This window comes from Gymnoscopelus microlampas, assembly GCF_963454915.1.
Source record: "Gymnoscopelus microlampas genome assembly, chromosome: 8".
Taxonomy (NCBI): Eukaryota; Metazoa; Chordata; class Actinopteri; order Myctophiformes; family Myctophidae; genus Gymnoscopelus; species Gymnoscopelus microlampas.
In genome coordinates, this window is record NC_139945.1 from 13,870,146 (window position 1) to 13,895,579 (window position 25,434).

General features: G+C 42.8%; 1 protein-coding gene across 1 annotated transcript in view; it reads right to left on the reverse strand.

Moving 5' to 3' along the window:
* The window catches only part of tenm4 (teneurin transmembrane protein 4), a 359,498-nt gene that overhangs the window by 118,499 nt on the left and 215,565 nt on the right, over window positions 1-25,434 (reverse strand). Inside the window, 4 exon segments of the mRNA XM_084064566.1 lie at window positions 2,487-2,507; window positions 4,962-5,211; window positions 10,323-10,466; window positions 17,758-18,025. Coding sequence (XP_083920692.1) covers window positions 2,487-2,507; window positions 4,962-5,211; window positions 10,323-10,466; window positions 17,758-18,025 — 683 coding nt within the window.

Here is a 25,434-nt window from a genome sequence, read left to right on the forward strand (position 1 = left end):
GTCTTTGTACAGTAATGCTGCGTTCACACGGGCATACAAAGATACAGGCTACAATGGAAGCCAGCAACATGAAGATACAAAGATGCATCCGACGTTTGTAGCTGCTACAAAGTACAAAGGTACAATTTGAAGTTGAGCTGGGTTCAACTTCCAGATATAAAGATACAACTGTAGCTCGACGAGACGCACGCTTGATGACGTCAACGACCCTGTTGAGCAACACAGATACAAAGCGACAGAGTGACGAATATGCTGTGTATCCTTGTATCTTTGTATCTGCCCATGTGAACGCAGCATTAAAGGCTTGCTCACCAATAACAGCACCTAGTCCAGTCTAACACCCACAACAAGGCTGTGTTTAGCCATTATGGCCTGGTGGAGGAGGTCGTGAGGTTGGCAAAATGGTAAATGGTGCATTTATATAGCGCTTCTATCCGAAGCGCTTTACATTGATTGTGCCATTAACCCATTCACACACACATTCATACACAGATGGCGGAGGAAACCATGCAAGGCACCAACCTGCTCATCGGGAGCAAATAGGGGTTCAGCGTCTTGCTCAAGGACACTTCGACACTAACTCTAGGGGAGCGCCCCAGCCCGGGATCGAACTGGGAACCTTGCGGTTTTCCAGTTCACTCTACCCAGCCACTCTACCCCTGAGCCACTGCCGCAAAGAATGTAGATAATGTTTAAAAAAAAACATTTTGAGCCTGGCTTTTATCTATTAGTGCAATGTTTCTCAAGTGGGGTCCAGGGACCTCTCTTGCACACTCTCGGGGTTATGGGGGTGCTTGGAATTAAAACTGATGTAGTGACTTGCACTTCTACTGTTATTTCCTGTTTATTAGTTTTGTATTTTGTTTATACGTTTTTATATTCAGCACTGAGGTGCATCTGACTTATGACTTCTGCTGTATAAATAACGTTTGATTGATGGATAGTGTTTGTCACACGCATCCCCACATTGAAAACCTGTCATGATGTTTTCTTTTTTCTCTTCTTTTTTTTTAGCAGTGTACTTTTTTAACGTCGGAAACCTTGTAAGTCCAACGCTGTTAATTTTCAGGAAATGGAAAAAAAGAACCTGTGCTCAAGTGGATCAAATGAAGTTATTACTTAGTGACAATTTTTCAACAATAGCCGATCTACAGTGAGCTTGTAGATCAGCATCTTCATTTTTGCCACTTTCGCACGCCCCTTGTGTGCAATGAAGTAGGGCATTCATTTACAACAATTTTTTTTTAAAAATATGACGATACAAGGTTTCTTGCCCAACAGCGACGATAAGACAAAGTCAAACCTTCGTCTGCTGGAAGACGGCTGCTGTTTTCTGAATAATGTGTTTGCGCTTACCTCTGGGTTTCACACACGCAAAGAGCAATTACACCGTGTGTCATTGTGAGGGGCAGATAAGAGGAGGAAGTTTCTTATACTGCACAAACTAATTTGGCGCCGCTCGCCTGAGGACAGCCTGCGTTATCCCAGAGGACAAGTCTAGATTCTTTTAAGACAACTGTTATGACATTTATATCAATAGTTAATGTATATAGTGTATGTAATCAAAACATGTTTGAGATATACAAGTCGCAGTGATAATTCTCAGCTTCTCAAATGCATGCCGATGATTTTGTGTATGAAATAATAAAATAGTCAGTGTCCTGTTACACAGTGACTGTCATCAAAATGGCCAAGCTCATCATTTATGTTTTCACATTTCTGCAAGTATGTCTTTAAATTAATTTATATTTTTGTACCGTTGTCTCAGGTTTTGGTTCACAGGGTTTTCCTAGTCTTGCTCTGGGTTGTATGTAACTCATATTTTGTTCTGTGTATTCATAGGTCCGTCAAAAAAGTGTCAAAATCCAAAAACAGTGCTAATCACAAGAGAAGTAGTGCAATGAATCAAGAAACAATGGATGCTTGGGAAATGCATGTAACGCCTGATTTACACTTGCTTGTGCTGTGTCACGCACCAAAAACAGCAGATCTACAAGCTCACAATGCATCAGGGCTTGTAGATCAGTTCTTTTCTGTGCGCGAGGCAGTACACAACTAAGCATAACTCAGCCTAGAAGAACCAGCAGAGACGAGACGGTGCATGCATGCACGTCCCAATAAAAGTCCAGGTGCTGGACGAACGGCAGATCAACGGTGGAAAAGAGTAACGCCTGCACACTGGTTCAGATCACTCCATCTTCTGCAGGAATTTACAAGAAATTCCAGATGAGAAAAAGAAGTGTGGCTGAGAACCAGTGTGCGTACGCACTGTACATTATAGGCAACTTTTTCAGCAAATGAAGCGGCAGACATGAAACGTAACGACGACAACACAGAATAAACAGACGACAAGACGACATCCAGGCGCAGGCATTCCCTGGTTTGAGACGCGTTTTCACCAGAAGGGCAGGCATGGGGACTTTGATTAAAAAACAAAGCCAAATGCACCTTTTATTCATTGCAACGGGACACTTAACGAGGCTTACCTATGCCTGAAGTCTTTATTTCTGTCAAGAGTAAACCAGATGGCATGAAATGGGAGAGAAAGGAAGGAAGGGTTAGTATAGTGCCTCAAAGAAACTATGTTACTGTACATACAAAAACCTAGCATCTGTCTGACCACATGAACACCTGGGGGGGGTAGCATGTGGATCAGGCTATTTTCACAAAATCTGGTGTAGAGGGGGGAAAAAAACCAAGGGGGTCTAGTTTAGAACTCCAGTCAATGAGGTATTTAGGGTTTACAGGGATATTTCACTTTCAAAAAAACTTTTGGTCATTTTATCATCTACTCAGGCCTTTGTGAACCCCCCAGACAGTTTTTAGGTTGCTTGATTAATTATTTAGATATTTGATATTCATTTTATCAGACACGCCCCCTTCCTATACAAACCCATTGTAACTTCAAACTCCATTTAACCATGTTAGATTCATCAAAAACACCCGTCCTTGGTTCTGGAGACTCACCCTGCCCTCCTAATGCGTGAGGGGCCGTGTTTTTCCAATTACTTTTTTCATTTATTTTATTAACATTTTTTATTGTATTTTTTTTTTTCATTTTCCAAAAACATGGTTAAAATTAAGTTTGAAGTCAATATGGGTTTGTATAGGATGGGGGCGTGTCTGATAAAATGAATATCAAATATCTAAATAATGAATCAAGCAACTTAAAAACTGTCTGGGGGGTTCACAAAGGCCTGAGTAGATGATAAAATGACCAAAAGTTTTTTTGAAAGTGAAATATCCCTTTAAGTTAAACAACATGCTAAAATTCGTACAATTTCGATTTGTGGTAAAAAAAAGGAAAAAAAACTAATCTATGTGAAAAAACAAGAATAAGTGACAAAGCTACATCTGCATGGTAAACTAGCACAGTGGTTCTCAAAGTGGGCTCCGGGTGGTTTCCCCAGCAAAAACAGCATCACAATTTTATCCATTTATAAGTTGGCTATTCAAAAATAGCAGATCTACAAGCGCCACAGCGCGTCACTTTCTGGCACGCTGCGAGCTTGTAAATCTGCTATTTGGGGGGGGGGGGGGGGGGGGGGGGGGGGGGGGTCCGCGGCCAACTACATATCAAGTTGGCGGTCCTTGCCATGAAAACGTTTGAGAACCACTGAACTAGCATCTACTGAAAAAAATAAAACAGGTGCCAAGTGGGGATATAACAGAGAGAGAGGACTGCTAGTGGTGTGAGATGGAGTATGAAGAGGAGAGTGATCAGTAATTAAAAGTCTTGACAAAGAATCCCACACGACTCTCACTCCTTCAAAATGACACTAACAAAGAAATGAATCTTCTTCCAGAGTGGTTAGTTGCTGTTCAGAGACCCCATTAAATTCTCAGGACCCCCCTCCCCCCCTCTATCAAGGCCAGGCTCCAGCTGATGCAGGTGGGTGTGAGAGAGGTGAGGTCATCAATCCTGGCTCTACGGGGGCCTTTCCCTTGTCTTGTCTATCTCAACGGGCCTCCGTTGGTTTACGACCCGCGAGCGCTCGTAAAAACAAATCTGGAGGCCCTTTTGTCACAATTATGACACAATCACCTGTTCACAATCATGTGAGATAATCACAATTATTTGAGCTAATCACAATGACTTAATCTCCATAAGCGTTTCCGTTCATCTGTGTGAATTCCATCTGTTATAAAATAGCAGAAATCGCGGTCTGTCTATAAGCTCACGGCGCGTTGCATTGCAACGTGCAGTGAGCTTATTGGAGGTTATTTCTGCTATTTTTCTTATTTTTAGAAGGTATACATTTATTAAATTAACAGCCTGTTTTGGCTATTATATATATATATATTTTTTTAAATATTGGTACCAGTCATCTGTTATTCATATCAAACAGAAATGTAATTTTGACTTTTATGTTCCAACGTTCAACACAATTAAACCGCTAATCAACGGACCACAATGGAGACAAGCTATTTCCTATGGCTTTTAACCTGTACTGTTAACAAAACCTGCTAATTAAGTATTCAATCAATGAATCAATCAATCGCAACATTATTCGTACAACAATGAATCTCCAGCTAAGATTGTGTCAGCGGCGGACTGGCCATTTTTGCGTACCGGGCAAATGCCCGGTGGGCCGCTGGGCCATTGGGCCGCTGTGCCGACTGGGCAAATAAAATTTAAATAATGTTTTTATTTATTCAAAATATTTTCGCTCCCGTTTTAGGATTATTACGGTAATTTCCGGGTCGCGTGGCCCAATTATTAGTTACGTTAATTGTTTGGGCTGGGATGCTTTCCAGCAGGCGCCTCAGTGCGGCTGCAGAGTGCATGTGCAGGGCTGGGCTGAAGCAGTGAAACCCCCCCCCCCCCCCCCGTTGACAAAACGGCCCCAGTCCCCCAAAATGGTCCCAGTCCGGCCCTGGATTGTGTGATGGTGACAACAAACCCCAATCTGTCTGAGCTCGCTCGCTCGCGGGCGGGCGGGCGACGGGCTGTCTCTTACCGGAGCTCCAGGACGCTGGTGACGTTCCCGTTGAGGAAGATCCTCCGCACGTAGTTGAAGTCGCCCACGTACAGGCTGCCGTCGGAGCCGCACGCCAGCGCCACCGGCGCCAGCAGCTTGTTCCCGTCGGCCAGCCCGTTGCAGCTGGGGCACGAGATGCTGCGGCGGCGGCCGTTGCCCATCACGCTGCCGATGACGGGGGGCTGCTGGGAGATGAAGGCGTTCTCGCCGTTCCCCATGTGGAGGATACCTGCAGAGAGAGAGAGAGAGAGAGAGAGAGAGAGAGAGAGAGACACGCAGGGAGGAGGAGAGGATTAGAACCCCTGCACACCTGTGAGGATGGAGGACTTATACGATCCTATACCAGTGGTTCTCATAGTGGGGTCTGGGGAGCACCAGTGGGTCCCCCGGCAGTGGTGTTGTAAAGTAACTAAGTACATTTACTTACATGTAAGTACTGTACTTAAGTACAATTTTGAGGTATTTCCAATGTCCAATATTTTTTACTTCTACTCCACTAAATCTCAGAGGAACACATTGTACTTTTACTCCACTACAATCATTTGAAAACTTTAGTTACTAGTTACTTTGCAGATATAAATTACTAGAGTTTCGGGGGGCTACGCCCCCCTCAACCCCAGCCGCGCACGGGGCCCAGCGTGGCCGCGTGTATATTGGGGTACTCAAATTGCTGGAGTAAAACTGTGGAAAAGTTTAAAAAAAAAAAAAAAAAAATTGAAAAAAATATATATTGATGTTTGAGGGGGACCCCCGCGGACCCCCTGCTGGTCGACGGACCCCCTGTGGAGTGTTGGGACGCGCGGGGACCCCCCTGGAAAATGGCGGACCCCTTCGGTGTTTTTTTTTTTTTCATGAAGGTGGTTGCTTGTTTCTGGCGCTTGTTTTTAGAGAACCTGGCATGCCAACCTGAACTTGGCAACCCGACTGACATCAGTGACGTGTCCTTGGTATTTGTACTTCCGGGTTGCATAATGATGACATCACTGTCGAGTCCTTTGGTGTCATGAAGCTAGAGGTTGGTTTGTTTACCAGATTAGCCTGGGCAACGTGCTGTGCTGTGGCCGTCGCTGTTTGTTTTTGTGTTTGGGATGAACATGGCACGTGAAGGACGGACATATTGTGATCGAGACATGAGTGAAGTGAAAGTAACGGCCTGGGTGGAACAAAGGAGGTACGTAAGAAGGGGGGGGGGGGGTTGAAGCAAAGGAGCTGCGTGTGTGTTGGTGTGGAGGAGATGGGCAGAGTGCAATGGCGGCCGCTCGTGTTGTTTCGGCGAAACCCGTCGCCGTTCGGTGTCGGTGGTGTGCACGGTAAACGGTACGAAAGTGATTCACCTTCCGTTTTGTCCGACATTTGGTGAGTAGAATTAATTATGTTGCGCGGTGGAAAAGGTGTAGTGAGCAATGAGATGTCCCCTACGCGACGCGTAAATTCAGCGCGGCCGCCGTGGCGAGTCAGTTGGCGACATGTGGTCTGGCGGTGCGTTGTTTATTCGATAACAGAGCTGTGGGGTGTCCTCACCGAGGGTGCGGAAGTCGGTCGCCATTTATATAGTTAGATTACATTATGAAACATACATTAACCACTTTAGCCCTATTTTATACCCAGGCTATTTGAAAATAGCAGATCTACAAGCTCAGAATGCGTCGCATCGCGATGCGTTCTGAGCTTGTAGATCGGCTATTTTCAAATATTTTAGTACTATCAATACACGCACGCACGCACGCACGCACGCACGCACGCACACGCACACGCACACACACACACACACACACACACACACACACACACACACACAGGGCGATATTCCAAGGGTTGCTAGGGGGTCCACTAATACTATTTGCCAAACATTATTTGCCTAGCGGCCCTTGGATAAACATCAAAACATCATAAATCTTGAAGATGCTCCTTCAGCCAAAATCAATATAATCATATTTGAAATGCAGCATCTGCACATCTAAGGCAGCTTCATCTGACAGCGTGTGTTGACCTGGCAGCTTTGAAGACAACTCAACATTTGGGTCTAGAGAAGAGAAGACGGCCAGACTGGGACCTGATTTCATCTACGCAACCACTTCTGGGGCTATACGGCGGCCATCAGACAGACAGGGGATTAAATCAAGGATGGCTCAAAAAGAAAAACTTCTGCCAAACCAGATTGAACCTGTCGAAGACGGATCACGAAAACGAAATATTCTCACTCTCAGGATAGTGACTAATGAGTTGGAGCAGATTCACCTGTTGCGTCAGCATCCGTTTGACGTGACGTTCTCACTCCCAAACATAATAATAATAATAATAATAATAATACTAATACTGTAGGTTGACAACAGTGGTGTAAAGTAAGTGGTGTAACTAAGTACATGTACTCAAGTACTGTACTTAAGTACAATTTTGAGGTACTTTTACTTTACTGGAGTATTTCCACTTTTACTTCTACTCCACTACATCTCAGAGGCAAATATTGTACTTTTACTCCACTACAATTATTTGAAAAATGTATTTACTAGTTACTTTGCAGATATAAATTATTACATTATAAAACATACATTAACCACTTTAGCCCTATTTTATACCTCGGCTATTTGAAAATAGCCGATCTACAAGCTCATGATGCGACGTGTTGTGAACTTGTAGATCGGCTATTTTCAAACATTTTGGTACTTCTACTTTTGGTACTTTAAGTACATTTTGATACCAATACTATATAGTACTTTTGTACTTTTACTCAAGTCAATTTTCAATTCCGGACTTTTACTTGTAACAGAGTACTTCAACATTGCAGTATTGATACTTTCACTTAAGTAAAACATTTGAGTACTTTTTCCACCACTGGTTGACAAGTCCGCAAAAAAAAAGAAAACATTTAAAACAAAGCAGGCACGCCATCAGAGGCGGACTTGAGTTGTCGATGGGCGCTTCGCTTAACCCATTAAGACCTGGAACTGTGTCATTTTTAGAGCTAAAAAGCATTATTTTACACTTTGGGCTATTCAAAAATAGCAGATATACAAGCTCGTAGCGCGGCACCGAGTGCCACGCTACGAGCTTGTAGATCTGCTATTTTTGAAAAATCGTGAAAATGTGTGCAAATCTTCGAATATATATATTTTAAAAGTTAACATTTTTAACTCAAATCTTTGCTTTTGGGGGTCCCTGGAACAAAATATTTTGATGGGGGTCGGCGGCCAAATACATATCATTTTGGGGGTCCTTGACATTAAAAAGATTGAGCACCACTGATATAGAAACATACGTTTTTCAGAAAACTGTTGGGATTTAGGAGACATGTAGAATCGGCTTCAGGTCTCAATGGGTTTTAACTCTCCGCCAGAGATGCCGAGAACATGCAGGCGGGGTTTGGGCCACAGAGGTGCTAATGAAGGGAAGGGGGTGTAGGAGGCAGCGAGGAGAAGTAACGGGGGGCATGGAGGGGGAAAATGAACACAGTAGTACCCCGGCTCCTTCTCCAGACAGCACACTCCGGCTCGGCTCCAGCGGGTACAGCGTGACGGATCGAACTGCCGCCTTCCTGTACACATCTCAAGTAAGTATGGCTCATTTCCTCTGATGAGCACCCTCCTCCTGACACCCGCAGACGGGGGAGATCGCTTCTCGTGACAGCGGCATCGGTCCAACCGATTTTTTTTTTTCCTCTTTTCTTTTCAATTCTACTCTCCTACTTTCAGAAGTAATTTACTGGCAAGAAGAACATTGACCCTCCCCCCACTTCAGCCAGAAAAGGGACAGAGGCAATAAAAAAAGTAAGAGCTATCTGAGACGAGATGACATCGCCACGCTGAGAAAGTGCCAAGATGCTATGGGCAGAGAAAAGTATTAAATAATACACTAAAAGCCCTACGGCACCTCAGGGCATTGGCAATAGAATTTGTCTGCACTGTGGAGCAAATTCACTGGACACTGGAATACTAAAGACACCTGCTCCAACGTCATGCTGCTCTCTCTGTCTCTCTCTCTCTCTCCCTATAGCTGTTTCCATTCTTACAATTATTGTGTCAATAGTACCGCTTTAATGACGTCTGGCTTTCGACGCTTTCTGCGTCTGCTTCCCACTTGAGCCGATTGAGGGCTCAAGTGGAGCATTCTCCCTTACTGTACATGCGGAGATGCAGAAGGTAGACGTTCATTTTCATTTCATTTATCAAAGAATAAACACAATTGTAAGTAGCCTTGAGAACCAACGCTTCCCGAGCCATGTGGCCCAGGGGTCAGGAGCCTATATCCCTGTTTCCAATTATTAACCCATTAAGACCTGGAACGCATCTGTGTCACTTTTTGATTTGCTAAAAAGCATTATTTTACACTTTGGCTATTCAAAAATAGCAGATATACAAGCTCATAGCGCGGCACTGAGTGCCGCGCTATGAGCTTGTAGATCTGCTATTTTTTTTTTAATCGTGAAAATGCGTGAAAATCTTTGAATGTATATTGTTTTAAAGCAAACATTTCAAATCTTTGCTTCTGGGGGGTCCCTGGAACAAAATATTTTGAGATGGGTGTCCGCGGCCAAATACATACATTTGTCAAAGAATAAACACAATTGTAAGTAGCCTTGAGAACCAACGCTTCCCGAGCCATGTGACCCAGGGGTCAGGAGCCTACAGTATATCCCTGTTTCCTTAGCGTGAGGTCACTTGAAGTACAAGAGCACCCATGATGTAGTATGTTCCAGGTACAGACCCTCAATCCAAGCCTTGATGTCGAGTGCCAAAAGCACACAGGCATTGAGTACCTTGTTATAGTATTTATACCTCCCAGTCTCAGGGCAAACACTCTACACCACAAGGCCACTGAGCTGCTTAGATCAAACTCTGCTTCACAGTGAAGTCCAAGGTGCCCATGAATGGAAAACATCAAGGAATCATGTTGCCATGGGAGCAGTGTTGCCATGTCTGCTTATTATAAGCGACTTTGGCCTTGATTTTCTGTAGTCGCTTGTAAATATTGGTAGTTGTGGGTTGCAGGTTTTTTGGGCTTGTTTCTAAAGTGTAGTTGCTTGTCTGGGCTTGCTTCCTAATGTTGTTTTAAACCAGTGGTTCTGAATCTATTTCATGTCAACAACCCCCCAAAGAAAAATGCATTTGGCTACAGACCCCCCCCCCCATACAAGATGTGTGTTGTTAAAATGTTTAAAAAAATATTCCAAGTGTTTATATTCATGAAAATAGCAGATCTACAAGCTCACGCATTGTGAGCTTGTAGATCGGCTATTTTCAAATAGTCGATGGGTCAAAGTGGTAAACTTCTTCTGGGCTTGTTTTTGTGGACGCGGACGGTTTATTTCTTCAGATCTGGCAACGCCGGTGATGGGAGACTCACCGCTTTGAATGTTCAGGGCATGGTGCTTATCGATGGCCCACCCTCCCAGCTTGGACGCGGTGGTCTCATATCCCTGCAGCACGGCGGTCCTCTTCTCCCACAGAATGAGGTCTGGACAGGACTCATACTCGAAGCCCACGGATACTGGTGGCAAAACGAGACAACATCCACTTTATTAATATCAAATCAAATCAAAGTGTATGTATATAGCACACTTAACATGGCCAGGTCAACCAAACTGCTGTACAGGTAAAAAAAAAAAGAAAAAAAGAAGCAAACAATGCAATGTAAGCAGACAATAACATACAATGAATAAGCACAAAAATGTTATAATAATAATGCCCACATGACATGAAATTCAGACATCCCAGTAGCAGAAATATAGAAAATATAGCCATAGAAATATCTACACAAGTTGAAATTAAATAAAGCAAAACTAACAAACAAACAAATAAAAACGTTCTCTGAATCAGTTGGGCATTTATTATTCTCTTCATTTCAGGTTTTTTTAAGGTTTCGAGGCCAATAGGCTCGAAGCCTTATTACATCTGTAGGAATTCATGATCTTCCGCCGGTTTTGCCAGTTCTGGCCTAACCGCATGGTCACTTTTTATGAAATTCGGCAATATGGTAGAGGGCTATGCCAAACGGCGAAAACCCGAAACTCACAAACATTGGCCAAAGGGTGGCGCTGTAGCACTCAATTGAAATATGCCAACTTTGAACAGGTACAACTCATGCCCTGTTTGACCCACAGCCATGAAACTTCGATGCACACATGCGTCTCCTCATGCCTAACAACTTTCACTGTTTGACTTTTGACCTCTGACCTTTAGATCTCCCACCATTTCGAATTCTATGAAAAGCAGTAAAAAGCCTACTCCTCCTGGGATTTTTGAGCAATCTGTACGAAACTGTCTACACATGAACTTTGGACCAATGCCGACAGACGTAACCAAGCGGAAGTGAAAACGTTACGCTTTTATAAGCCAATGAAAATTGCAGCTTTATTTTAATTTTTCATCTGCCCCTAACACATACATGCAGACTCACATTTGTTTGACACTTTGCAATATTGTAGAGGGTCCTTCCAAGTATCACTGAAACCAATCTTACTCCAATTGGTCAAAGGGGGGCGCTATAGCAATTTTTTGAAAATGCAAACTTTAAACAGGCAAAAGTCATGCCTCGTTTGGCCGACAGCCGTTAAACCTGCTTACACATGTGCCTTGACTCATGAGGAACACATGTATCACTTTGACCAGTAAGCTCTGCCCTTAGATTGTCTGCAATTTTGAGCAGTTTGAAAAACATTTAAATCCAGGATTTCTGAGCAATTTGCATGAAACTGTGTCAAATACATGTTTGAGGCCCTTTTTCACAGGTTCAGGTGTGTTGGTTCAATAGCTTGATCGCTTAATCATCTGCCTTGAAACCATAGGGTAGCCGGTTCGAATCCCACCTCAGGTAGACTCAATTATAATTGCATTGCACACAACATGACTATATCAATGAATACATGTGCAATTGTTAAAGATGACGAGAAATGAATACTTGAAAGTAGTTATTTTCAATGTATGACGTACTTCATTCGCGCTTTTGTTTTGTTTTGTTGGATTCTCCCTTTTCACTGTCTAAGGCTGTGTATTGGATAGCTCCACCAGTAGAGTGTGAGTCTCATGTGCCAAAGGTCCCTGGTTCGAATCCCACTTATTACAGTTCACATTTAAATTGCATTGTACAAAACATGACCCTGTTAATTCAGACATGTGCAATGTTTAGACAATAACACAAAATGCTTTTGAGAGTAGTTGTTTTTTATGTATGACATACTTTCTTGTGAAAATAGCCGATCTACAATCTCACACCTTTTTAGATAGCAACGCGTTGTGAGCTTGTAGATCGACTATTTTCCACTAGTTTCCATTCCGAAATATATTGAGCAGTTTGAAAAACATTTAAACCAAGGATTTCTGAGCAATTTGCGTGAAAGTGTGTCATGTGTGTAAACTCCCTTTTCACTAGTACAGGTCTGTTGGCCCAATGGCTTAATCATCTGCCTTGAAACCACAGGGTTCCTAGTTCGAATCCCACGTCATGTAGAATTCATTATAATTGCATTGCACACAACATGACTGTATCAATGAATACATGTGCAATTGTTAACCAGTAAACTCCGCCCTTAGATTGTCTGCAATTTTGAGCAGTTTGAAAAACATTTAAATCCACTATTTCTGAGCAATTTGCGTGAAAGTGTGTCATGTGTGTGAACTCCCTTTTCATCAGTTCGGGTCTGTTGGCCCAATGGCTTAATCATCTGCCTTGATACCAGAGGGTCGCCGGTTCAAATCTCACCTCATGCAGACCTCAACTCAATTGCATTGCACACAACATGACTGTATCAATGAATAAACATGCAATTGTTAAATGAAATGCTTATTGAGAGTAGTTGTTTTCAATGTATGATGTACTTCATTAAGGTTTCGAGAGCCTATCAGGCTATTGGGTTCCTTGGCTTTCACTATTATTAAGGTTTCGAGGCCAATAGGCTCGAAGCCTTATTACATCTGTAAGAGTTCATTATTCTTCCGCCGGTTTTGCCAGTTCTGGCCTAACCGCGTGGTCACTTTTTATGAAATTCGGCAATATGGTAGAGGGCTATGCCAAACGGCGAAAACCCGAAACTCACAAACATTGGCCAAAGGGTGGCGCTGTAGCACTCAATTGAAATATGCCAACTTTGAACAGGTACAACTCATGCCCTGTTTGACCTACAGCCATGAAACTTCGATGCACACATGCGTCTCCTCATGCCTAACAACTTTCACACTCTGACCTTTGACCTCTGACCTTTAGATCTCCCACCATTTCGAATTCTATGAAAAGCAGTAAAAAAGACTCTTCCTTCGTACAGATTGAGCAATCTGTACGAAACTGTATGCACATGAACTTTGGACCAATGCCGACAGACGTGAGCAAGCGGATTTTCCATAAGTGAAAACGTTAAGCTTTTATAAGCCAATGAAAATTGCAGTTTTATGACAATTATTCATCTGCCCCTAAAACATACATGCAGACTCGCATTTGTTTGACACTTTGCAATATTGTAGAAGGTCATTCCAAGTATCACTGAAACCAATCTTACTCCAATTGGTCAAAGGGGGGCGCTATAGCAATTTTTTGAAAATGCAAACTTTAAACAGGCAAAAGTCATGCCTCGTTTGGCCGACAGCCGTTAAACCTGCTTACACATGTGCCTTGACTCATGAGGAACACATGTATCACTTTGACCAGTAAGCTCTGCCCTTAGATTGTCTGCAATTTTGAGCAGTTTGAAAAACATTTAAATCCAGGATTTCTGAGCAATTTGCGTGAAAGTGTGTCATGTGTGTGAACTCCCTTTTCACTAGTTCAGGTGTGTAGGTTCAATAGCTTGATAGCTTAATCATCTGCCTTGAAACCACAGGGTTGCTGGTTCGAATCCCACCTCAGGTAGACTTCATTACAATTGCATTGCACACAACATGACTGTATCAATGAGGAACATATCTATCACTTTGACCAGTAAGCTCCGCCCTTAGATTGTCTGCAATTTTGAGCAGTTTGAAAAACATTTAAATCCAGCATTTCTGAGCAATTTGCGTGAAAGTGTGTCATGTGTGTGAACTCCCTTTTCATCAGTTCGGGTCTGTTGGCCCAATGTAATCATCTGCCTTGATACCACAGGGTCGCCGGTTCAAATCTCACCTCATGCAGACCTCAACTCAATTGCATTGCACACAACATGACTGTATCAATGAATAAACATGCAATTGTTAAATGAAACGCTTATTGAGAGTAGTTGTTTTCAATGTATGATGTACTTCATTCCCTCTTTTGTTTTGTTTTGTTTTGTTGGATTCTCCCTTCTCACTGACCAAGGCTGTGGATTGAATAGCTTGATCAATACAGTGTTAGTCTCATGTGCCAAAGGGACACGGTTCAAACCCCACTCGTCACAGTTTACATTTAAATTGCATTATACAAAACATGACCCTGTTAATTCAGACATGTGCAATTTTTAAACAATACCATGAATTGCTTTTGAGAGTAGTTGTTTTTTATGTATGACATACTTTCTTGTGAAAATAGCTGATCTACAATCTCACACCTTTTTAGATAGCAACGCGTTGTGAGCTTGTAGATCGACTATTTTCACTAGTTTCCATTCCGAAATGTATTGAGCAGTTTGAAAAACATTTAAACCAAGGATTTCTGAGCAATTTGCGTGAAACTGTGTCAAATAAATGTTTGAGGCCCTTTTTCACAGGTTCAGGTGTGTTGGTTCAATAGCTTGATCGCTTAATCATCTGCCTTGAAACCACGGGGTCGCCAGTTCGAATCCCACCTCATGTAAACTTATAATTGCATTGCACACAACATGACTGTATCAATAAATGCATGTGCAATTGTTAAAAATAACGAGAAATGTATACTTGAAAGTAGTTATTTTTAATGCATGACGTACTTCATTCGCCCTTTTGTTTTGTTTTGTTAGATTCTCCTTTCTCACTGTCTGATCCTGTGGATTCAATAGCTCCACCAGTAGAGTGTGAGCCTCATGTGCCGAAGGTCCCTGGTTCAAATCCCACTAATTACAGTTTACATTTAAATTGCATTGTACAAAACATGACCCTGTTAATTCAGACATGTGCAACTTTTAAACAATAACATGAAATGCTTTTTTGAGATTAGTTGTTTTTTTATGTACAACATACTTTCTTGTGAAAATAGCCAATCTACAATCTCACAACTTTTCAGATAGCAACACATTGTCAGCTTGTAGATCAACTATTTTCACTACTTTCCATTCCAAGAACACAAAACAAAACTTTATTGCTAAATATTTGTCAACCAGTAATCTAGAGTAGTTAGCAAAACAGAGGCTTGGTTCATAACGGACTGAAAAACCTATAGATATCAACAGACACCATCAGGGAGGCTATATTTCTAGTTCAATAAGAAGAGAGGCAGCCTGTGAATCCATAGGTCGCTGGTTTGATCCCTGTCCCCAACAATGCATTGAGGTGATCATTATTTGGAATTCTTACTTTGTTACAAACATACTCCTGGTAGCCTGTCTGTCTGTCTGTCTGTCTGTCTGCCTCTCTCTCACTCTGTCACTGTCTGTCTGCCAATCTGCCACTCTGTCACTGTCTGCCAGTCTACCAGTCTGCCACTCTGTCACTGTCTGTCTGTCTGCCAGTCTGCCAGTCTGCCACTCTGTCACTGTCTGTCTGTCTGCCAGTCTGCCACTCTGTCACTGTCTGTCTGTCTGTCTGTCTGCCAGTCTGCCACTCTGTCACTGTCTGTCTGTCTGCCAGTCTGCCACTCTGTCACTGTCTGTCTGTCTGCCAGTCTGCCACTCTGTCACTGTCTGTCTGTCTGCCAGTCTGCCAGTCTGTCACTCTGTCACAGTCTGTCTGTCTGCCAGTCTGCCACTCTGTCACTGTCTGTCTGTCTGCCAGTCTGCCAGTCTGCCAGTCTGTCACTGTCTGTCTGTCTGCCAGTCTGCCACTCTGTCACAGTCTGTCTGTCTGCCAGTCTGCCACTCTGTCACTGTCTGTCTGTCTGCCAGTCTGCCAGTCTGTCTGTCTGCCAGTCTGCCAGTCTGCCACTCTGTCACAGTCTGCCAGTCTGCCAGTCTGCCACTCTGTCACTGTCTGTCTGCCAGTCTGCCAGTCTGCCACTCTGTCACAGTCTGTCTGTCTGTCTGTCTGTCTGTCTGCCACTCTGTCACAGTCTGCCAGTCTGCCAGTCTGCCACTCTGTCACAGTCTGCCAGTCTGCCACTCTGTCACAGTCTGCCAGTCTGCCACTCTGTCACTGTCTGTCTGTCTGCCAGTCTGCCACAGTCTGTCTGTCTGCCAGTCTGCCAGTCTGCCACTCTGTCACAGTCTGCCAGTCTGCCACTCTTTCACTGTCTGTCTGTCTGCCAGTCTGCCAGTCTGCCACTCTGTCACAGTCTGTCTGTCTGCCAGACTGCCACTCTGTCACAGTCTGCCAGTCTGCCACTCTGTCACAGTCTGCCAGTCTGCCAGTCTGCCACTCTGTCACAGTCTGCCAGTCTGCCAGTCTGCCACTCTGTCACTGTCTGTATGTCTGTCTGTCTGCCTGCCAGTCTGCCAGTCTGCCACAGTCTGTCTGTCTGCCAGTCTGCCAGTCTGCCACAGTCTGTCACAGTCTGCCAGTCTGCCAGTCTGCCACTCTGTCACAGTCTTCCAGTCTGCCAGTCTGCCACTCTGTCACAGTCTGCCAGTCTGCCACTCTGTCACAGTCTGCCAGTCTGCCAGTCTGCCACTCTGCCAGTTTTCTCGAAACCGCTCATTGCTGCTTGCAGCTATATATATATATTTTTTTTGGAAAGACTTAAATCTGTTTTTCTTTTGTTTGTCGTGAGAAAATGCATTGCTATTGTATGTGGAAAGGGTGGGCAGAATAAGCTTATTAGCTTCAGCCTAAATTATATCTTATTTGGTCATAACCATGTAATAAAATGTACTGTATTATTGTTGTTGTTGTTGTTGTTGTTTTATTACTGCTAAGTTCTATGAACATGGAGTGTGTTGTTAACATTGTTGAACTGATTACCAAAATAAAAGTGCGAAGTGAAAAAGCGAATACATCAGATCCATTAACTACATAGATTATTGAAAACAACATTATGTCTCCCATCCCACTAATGACTGTTTGCCGGTGTGGCAATATAACAATTACTGCCTGCCAGAAATAGGCTGCACTGAACTGGACTTCATAATATAATGATATTAAAATATTAATATTATTTAATTAACTAAAATAGCGCATTTCTCCACAAGGCATCTACTAGGTCTAAATAATGAACAAATTGTATAACGGAAAACATTATTAGGCTAAGCTGAAACTGTAACTAAATGTTGTGCTCTGTGTTTGCGTGTGTGTGTGTGTGTGTGTGTGTGTGTGTGTGTGTGTGTGTGTGTGTGTGTGTGTGTGTGCGTGCGTGCGTGCGTGCGTGCGTGCGTGCGTGCGTGCGTGCGTGCGTGCGTGCGTGCGTGCACGTGCGCACTGGGACCGGGTGGGAGACAATTAGCTGATTTGCTGCTAATACTAAGTGTCAGGAATACAAATAAGCAAAGCTTTTAATGTGAGCAGAGCACAAAGGATTATTAAAAAGGATTATTAAAACTCCTTCTTGTGCTGCCCTAGCAACTACAAACATGGCCACCTCGGTTTCCCTGTGACTCGCCTGGCTCACCTATAAAGTCGGATCAAACTGGCAAACTAGGCGTGGCGGCGATAAAACGCGAACCAAGAATTCAGCGAACGCACAGGCTATTTCCTCGACAATTATTAATGAATGAGACACGCCAACTTGGACTGTGACATTATGCAAAACAAAACCCTCATCGATCACTTACCGAAGGCTTCCGACAGGCCGTACACCTTCTGGCTGTACACGTCGGCCTTGTCCCAGACAAAGTCGTACGCGAGGTTGGGCGCCGCCGGGAACCATTTCCTGAACAGCCTGCCCTCCACGGCCACCATGAGGTGCACCTTCATCAGGTTAAAGGGGATGGCGGGGTGGGTGAGGGTCACCCTCAGGATGGACTTGTACCCCGGCGTCCTGCTGCTCAGGTAGCTCAGCTTCATGGCCGTCCCGGGGATGGGAACCTCCTCCTGGAGGGACTGAAAGGACACAAACATGGCTGTCAATCCATTGGCTCTTTTTCGACTATAAAAGGTTGCCCACTTAAACCCTCTAGTGTTAGAGAAACAGACTTGAGTTGCCATTGTACTCGGACCACTTTTTTTCAGTCTACGGCAGTGGTTTTCAACCCATTTCATACAGATGTGCCACTTCAAAACTTCACACGTTACTGTTCTTTCCCTGAAAGTGCCCTGAAAATGCATTTTTTTCCTCCCTTTTCTGCCCTTAAAAATGCACTGTTTTGCCCCTGAAAAGAAGTTGTCACTACACACCCCCATTTTTCCCTTCAACAGACATCCATATACATGAGAACAAAAGAATGTGTGTTGAAGAAGGTGTCAGACTCATTATGAGGCGAAAGGTGATTTGAAGAGGTCCTTGACCAGTTGCTCAAATTAATTAGCATCATAAAAGCAGTGATCATCAAAATAATTCAGCATTTTAAATGCCCTTCTTTGTCCCTCTTATTGCCCTGGGAATCCCCTGAAAATGTACTGTCTTGGCGATGGCAGGACATTTGAAGTTTTGAAATGGCACATCTGTATCTAGGTCCATTATTAATTTGGCATTTGAGCCACGGAACCACCGTTTGATGAGATTTAGCCTCTCAGAACCCAAAACTTAGAATATTTTGTTGTCGTTGGATAAGATTTTGTCCACAATTCCATGCTGTATTGATGTGGAAGAGAGATAACAGGCCAACGTTGATCAAAATAACAATTCCTCTACTAGGCCTGTCAAAAAAAATCGATTCATGAATAAATCGCAATTCTTAATGCCACGATTTTAAAAATCGAATCAAAATATTAAAATCGATTTTTTTTATTATTATTATTATTATTATTATTTTTTTATAAGTTAGTACCTTTTTCACTGGCACTGTCTGAAATCAATGTCAGAAAGACTGCCTGACATGATCTGGCTGCATTGAAGTGTATGATTCAACTTTTCATGCTTTATATTATATTAAAATGTTCTAGTATAATTAAAGCAAAGTGATTTGGGGTAGAAAATCGCAATAAATCGCAGAATCGAATATCAATTAATCGCAGAATCGCAATTTTAATTGAATCGGCACCCTAGGAATCGATTTTGAATCGAATCGTGAGGTAAGTGAATCGTGACACTCCTATCCTCTACATTCTCTAATTGTGTAGACTTCTTGTAAATGACGTAATGCAGATGTTTAACAATAATACTCTTGAGAGAGTAAAATGCATTTTTACACTCTTAAGAGTGAAAGATCTAAAAGGGTCCATTTGGTTACCCAACTCTCCATCATTTAGCTGGGGACCACCTGGAACCCCCTCAAGGACCCACTGGTGGTCCCCGGACCACCGGTTGAGAACCACACTGGTCTACGCCAAATCTCTTCGCCTAAAAATAGCCCATTTACAAGCTCAAAGCGCAGTTTGAGGTTGTAGATCGGCTGTTTTTGGCGAATGTTCCCCCCTGGAGGCATGGTAAAGCCAGAACCTTCCATAAACTGAAACTTTCCAGAACCTGTGAAGTTCTGTGATGTCTGAGTGTTTCCATAATAAGCAGAACCACCCTGAAGGGGGGGGGGGGGGGTCATTAGAAAAAATATCATTAAAAAAAAAAAGCGGGGAAAAAAGAGCCCATCTGCAAAGCTCACAATCTGTGAAATTGCTGATCTTCTACTTCCACTATTTAGAAAACTTTTTTAACCCATTAAGACCTGAAGCCGATTCTACATGTCTCCTAAATCTCAACAGTTTTCTGAAAAACGTATGTTTCTATATCAGTGGTGCTCAAACTTTTTCATGTCAAGGACCCCCAAAATTATGTTTTTGACCGCGGACCCCCATCAAAATATATTGTTCCAGGGACCCCCCAGAAGCAAAGATTTGAGTTAAAAATGTGCGCTTTAAAATATATATATATTCAGAATATTTGCACACATTTTCACAATGTTTCAAAAATAGCAGATCTACAAGCTCGTAGCGCGGCACTCGGTGCCGCGCTATGAGCTTGTATATCTGCTATTTTTGAATAGCCCAAAGTGTAAAATAATGCTTTTTAGCTCAAATCTAAAAATGACACAGTTCCAGGTCTTAATGGGTTAAAGTATAACTTCTGCAACCGTTGCAAACGGTCTGCAACCGTTTTCCGTTTCTGCCAACCTATTTCAGTTTGTGAGATCTTCCAGTTGAGAGAAACCTAAGTACGGGATAATCAGCGATGAGCTGTGCGGTCATAAAAACAATAATGCATGATGTGGAAATTGCTGATCTTCTACTTCCACTATTTAGAAAACTTTTTTTAAAGTATAACTTCTGAACTCAGGGTTAGTACTACTTCCAGCGCAGGGTTCTGAGAAGCTTATCTGAAACTGAGTCATACTGTAGCTTAAGGAAACAAATCCAGAACCTGTGCATGGTTCGCTTAGTTCTTGTAGTCAAAAAAATCACACCTTGTGTGAAGGAAGCGGTGCCTTTGGGGCGGGGCGTAACTCATTTCAGTTCGTCCCTATTGGTGGTCTGAGTCCACTTACCAAATTTGTACTTGGTAGCATGCTGCAAACTGGAATGATGGCTGTTTAAAGGCCAGCCAATGGGCAGACAGAGGGGGCGGGGCTTAATTAATTACAGTTCGTCCCTATTGGTGGTTTTAGTCCATGTACAAAATTTGTACTCCGTAGCATGCTGCGAACTTGAGTTATGGCTGTTTAAAGGCCAGCCAATGGGAAGACAGAGGGGGCGGGGCTTGAGCAATGCATGCTGGTCCCGTATTGGTGGTCTAAGTCCACATACCAAATTTGGACTTGGTGGCATGCTGCAAACTGGAGTTATAGCTGTTTAAAATCCCGTGCTCATCCCATGCTCATACGGGCGGACGTCCCTGGGGGTCCCTGGACCCCTCTTTGATAACCGGTGGCACGTGTGGCAAATGAGAGGAGAGATGGCACAGGCAATCTCCAAGTCCGTGTGTGTGTGTGTGTGTGCGTGTGTTTGTATGTGTTGTTTCTTTGCCGTGCTCATCTCGGGCTCATACGGACAGACGGACACACAGACGGACGGACACACAGACGGACGGACACACAGACACACAGACACACAGACACACAGACACACAGACACACAGACACCGAGTCAAAGCCACGTGTAGAGCGGTTGGCACCGCTAAAAAGAGCTAAATGATGTGGGTTGAACCCAGGGTTCAATTTTCGCATCGCATTTCATCCCTGCTCCTGGTCAGACTGAGTTAAATACATTTCCTTTTGGGAAATGTAGACTTTCTGAATAGCGGAAATAGACAATCTACAAGCTCAGAACTCGTCATATCGCTGTGAGCTTGTAGATCAGCTATTTTTGCTATTTGTCGAAGACGTATATGGGGTTCAAGTAGTTAAGAAAATTCCACCACAAATCAAATTTCGGTTGACCCTGAATTTCAAGACACTCTTAATGACGGATTTTTAGTTTTTTCTCATGACTGACGTTGACACTGGCTACTGCAAACTTTGGCCCCACTAAAGTTGTCTCCAATAAATCCTGATTCTGTGTTTGAAGACTTGCCTCCACCCAAACGCCAGGCCTCACAGGGATAATGGCTATTAGAGGTTTTAGCTAAAGGACAATTAAAGCCACTTTAGGGTGAGAATCAGATGAAGGATTTATTCATTACACACTACACTGACCAGTTCTCATAATTGATTTAACCCAGTGGTTCTCAACCTGTGGTACGCGTACCACCGGTGGTACTTGAGCCCCCCCCTGGTGGTACGCGGAAGAATCTTCCCAAAAATGAAAAAAGTGGGGGGGAAATGAAAAAAATAATAAAATAATTATATATATGAAAACATAATAAAACTATCGAAATACTACTTTGAATGGAAATAACATTACCATAATATCACTCAAATTTAATTTAAAAAAGGTTTTGTTGAACACTTTGTCAGTGTGGGAACAGCGCATTTCCTGGCTGTTACTTTGAATGCGCCGGTACTGGTAGCCACGATCAAAACAAACACGGTGAAGGGCAGGGGTGAAAGTGGGCCGACACGGTCCGGAACGGCGTTCCGGTAAAAGATTCGGTGGCGGAACGCCGTTCCGTTAAGAAAAAGTCAAACGGGACGACGGGACACTCTCACCGATCCGTGATTTCCCCCCACTGTTTGTCTGACTTTTTTTTTTCTCCCCCGTTCCGCATAAACAGCTGCTTTCGCGTGAAGTTAAGTAGTTTCAACTAGGCTACCTGGGTACTTCTACTTCCAGTAGTATGATTTCAAAATAAAACGTGTGTTGAATTGTAACATTACAAGGATAGAGTTTTAAAAAACCTCTTATTCTGAAATGCACATCGTTTTGAAAGGAAACCAGATTTATTTTCTGGAGGCCACTTGACAGCTTTCTGCTCACGGAACACAGCTCCACTTGACTAACGTGCATCGTCAAAATGTCAATAACACGGACGTGGGTCATGGGACATTATGGAATATAAAGACTTTGTGGCAAAAGTTCATATTTACAACCATGATCTCTGAAACCAAGACAATGTGGGGCTATGGAACAAAAGTGTGTTTTCTTTCATCTTTTCAGAAGGTGAGTAATTCATCTTATCTAATGCTGACAGTGGTGGAAAGTAACTAAGTACATGTACTCAAATACTGTACTTGAGTATAATTTTAAGGTAATTTTACTTGACTGGAGTATTTCCAATTTGCAATATTTTTATTTCTATTCCAATACATCTCAGAGGCAAATATTATACTTTTACTCCACCTCAATTATTTGAAAACTTTAGTTACTACTAGTAACTTTGTGGATTTTAATTATTATGACAAAACATACATAAACCGCTTCAGCCCCATTTAAACTTTGGCTTTTTGAAAATGTACTTGGTATTGTACAGTATGGTCAAGTTGGACATGAGTTAATAGCGTCACAATCATTTTTAACCACTTAGCTTTGGCTGTTCAAAAATAGCAGGCACCGCGCTATGAGCTTGTAGATCTGCTATTTTTGGAAAAACCTTGAAAAAGTGTTCCATATCTTTGAATTTTTTTTTTTTTTTTAAGCGAAAATGAACTGATATCTTTGCTTCTGGGGGTCCCTGGCACAAAACATTTTCAAATGGGGGTCCACGGCCGAATGTTTATCAATTTAGGGGTCCTTGGCATGATAAAGGTTGAAAACCACTGCCCTAAATCCATCCTAAACCCGCCCAAAAAGCATCAATAACCGCTAATAACCGCCCAAAAAATCGCGCGCGCTGCGCGCGCGCAAAATGGTAATGGTACTTGGAATGACAGATAAAATCTGAGGTGGTACTTGTTGTAAAAAGGTTGAGAACCACTGATTTAACCCATTGATACCTGGAACGCTTCTGTGTCACTTTAGATGTCTTTGGCTATTCAAAAATAGCAGATATACAAGCTCATAGCGCGGCACCGAGTGCCGCGCTATGAGCTTGTAGATCTGCTATTTTTGAAAAATCTTGAAAAAAAAATGTTGTGATTTTTTTCCCCAAAAACTGTTAGGATTTAGATTTTTTTTAAGAATCGCCTCAGGTCTTAAAGGGTTAATAACACCGTGTCCTTCAGTAGGACTATAGTGTTTCCCAATACAGTAGCATGCTGTAGGACAACGGCGTCACCAGGATGTCCTTGGGCTGTGGAACCTGCACGCTACAGTAGAGCAATAACAGGCTGGCTGGTTGGTTTTGTTAGAGTATCATTGCAGTCTTGGGACATTTCCACAGTAGAGGTCAAATGCGGGTCCTCTTTTCCGACACAGCAGACAGCGTTCCTGTACGCTACGCTGAAGAAAGTGCGATATGGCAACGTCATTAACCTCAAGTGTTATTGCCCAAAGCCTGACCCAGAGTAATCCACTAGCTGCAACCGTTTTCCGTTTCTGCCAACCTATTTCAGTTTGTGAGATCTTCCAGTTGAGAGAAACCTAAGTACGGGATAATCAGCGACGAGCTGTGTGGTCATAAAAACAATAATGCATGATGTGGAAGCTAATTACATACCATAATATATATACGGTTAATATATATATCTATATCCACGCGCGCGCGCGCACGCACGCACGCACGCACGCACGCACGCACGCACGCACGCACGCACGCACGCACGCACGCACGCACGCACGCACGCACGCACACACACACACACACACACACACACACACACACACACACACACACACACACACACACACACACACACACACACACACACACACACACACACACACTCACACAACTGTATACATTTAGTTTTTTCATGGGATTAGCCTCCCACTTATACAGTACCAACATTTAAAATATTACTAGTGTATATTCATGTTGTGGGGCATTACTCTCCATAAAAACACTTTTTCAGTTGGTCCTATTCAGGGGTCATCAACCCCTGGGCTTGTGATGGACATTTTCCTCAAACTATATTTTTGCCAAGGACATACAAAATGAGTGGTCAATGATATTACCATAAATAAAATACTAATGCATACTAGTCGACATGAGGGAGAGTGGTTAGTCCTCATCCCTTTGAACATTATTTTATTTTATTAAGATATTAAGTAGGAAAGCTGACAGTCAAAGCGTACAGTAGATGGAGAAATTTGTAACCCATTTTAAAAAATTGCTTTAAAAAGTCAAGTCTATTATTGTTATTATTTCCATGACCATCTCTGCACTTTTGTCTACTTTCTACTTCACTTTCTTAACTTTCTAAATCGAAATGATGGCTTTGAACTTTTCAAAGCAAGACAATCAGAGACGGTTAGAAGATTTGTCATATTGACATCATCCATCACTCATAAGCTTAAAAAACTCGGGCTCAGACAGATTTTTCCAGGCCCAGTCATAAAGCACGTATCCTCCACTGTTTTGACCCTCTGGGAACCAGAATATAATAAAATAATGTTTTTTTGTTTGTTTTAAATGTATTAAAGTAAAAGTGAAAGTTGTGATGAGTAGGATATAACTCAAGTAAAGTATAGAAGTATATCAGTATACCACTTGTATTTCTGCATTAATTAAATCAGTGTCCTACCTATTTTGAAGAAAACCTGGAGACTGACAAGTCAGCCACTGTATACTGGCTCTAGTGTTTTTATTTTTTAAATAGAAGATTTGCCGCGGACATGGACAAGTCTAGTTGCCACGGACACGTCTGTCCGTGTACGGACACATTGATGACCCCTGGTCCTATTTTCATCCACCTTGAAATAAACATTACCTTACTACTCCAGCATGTGAGAGAAGCCGTATTAATGACACAAAGTACCGACTGAATCAGACAGCTGACAATAGTCAGGTCTTTTACAAACACAAACGTGTGACGACACATATGTTCTATGATCAGGGGTGCACATAACTGGTGCGCAGGTGCGCATGCGCACCCAAAATAAAA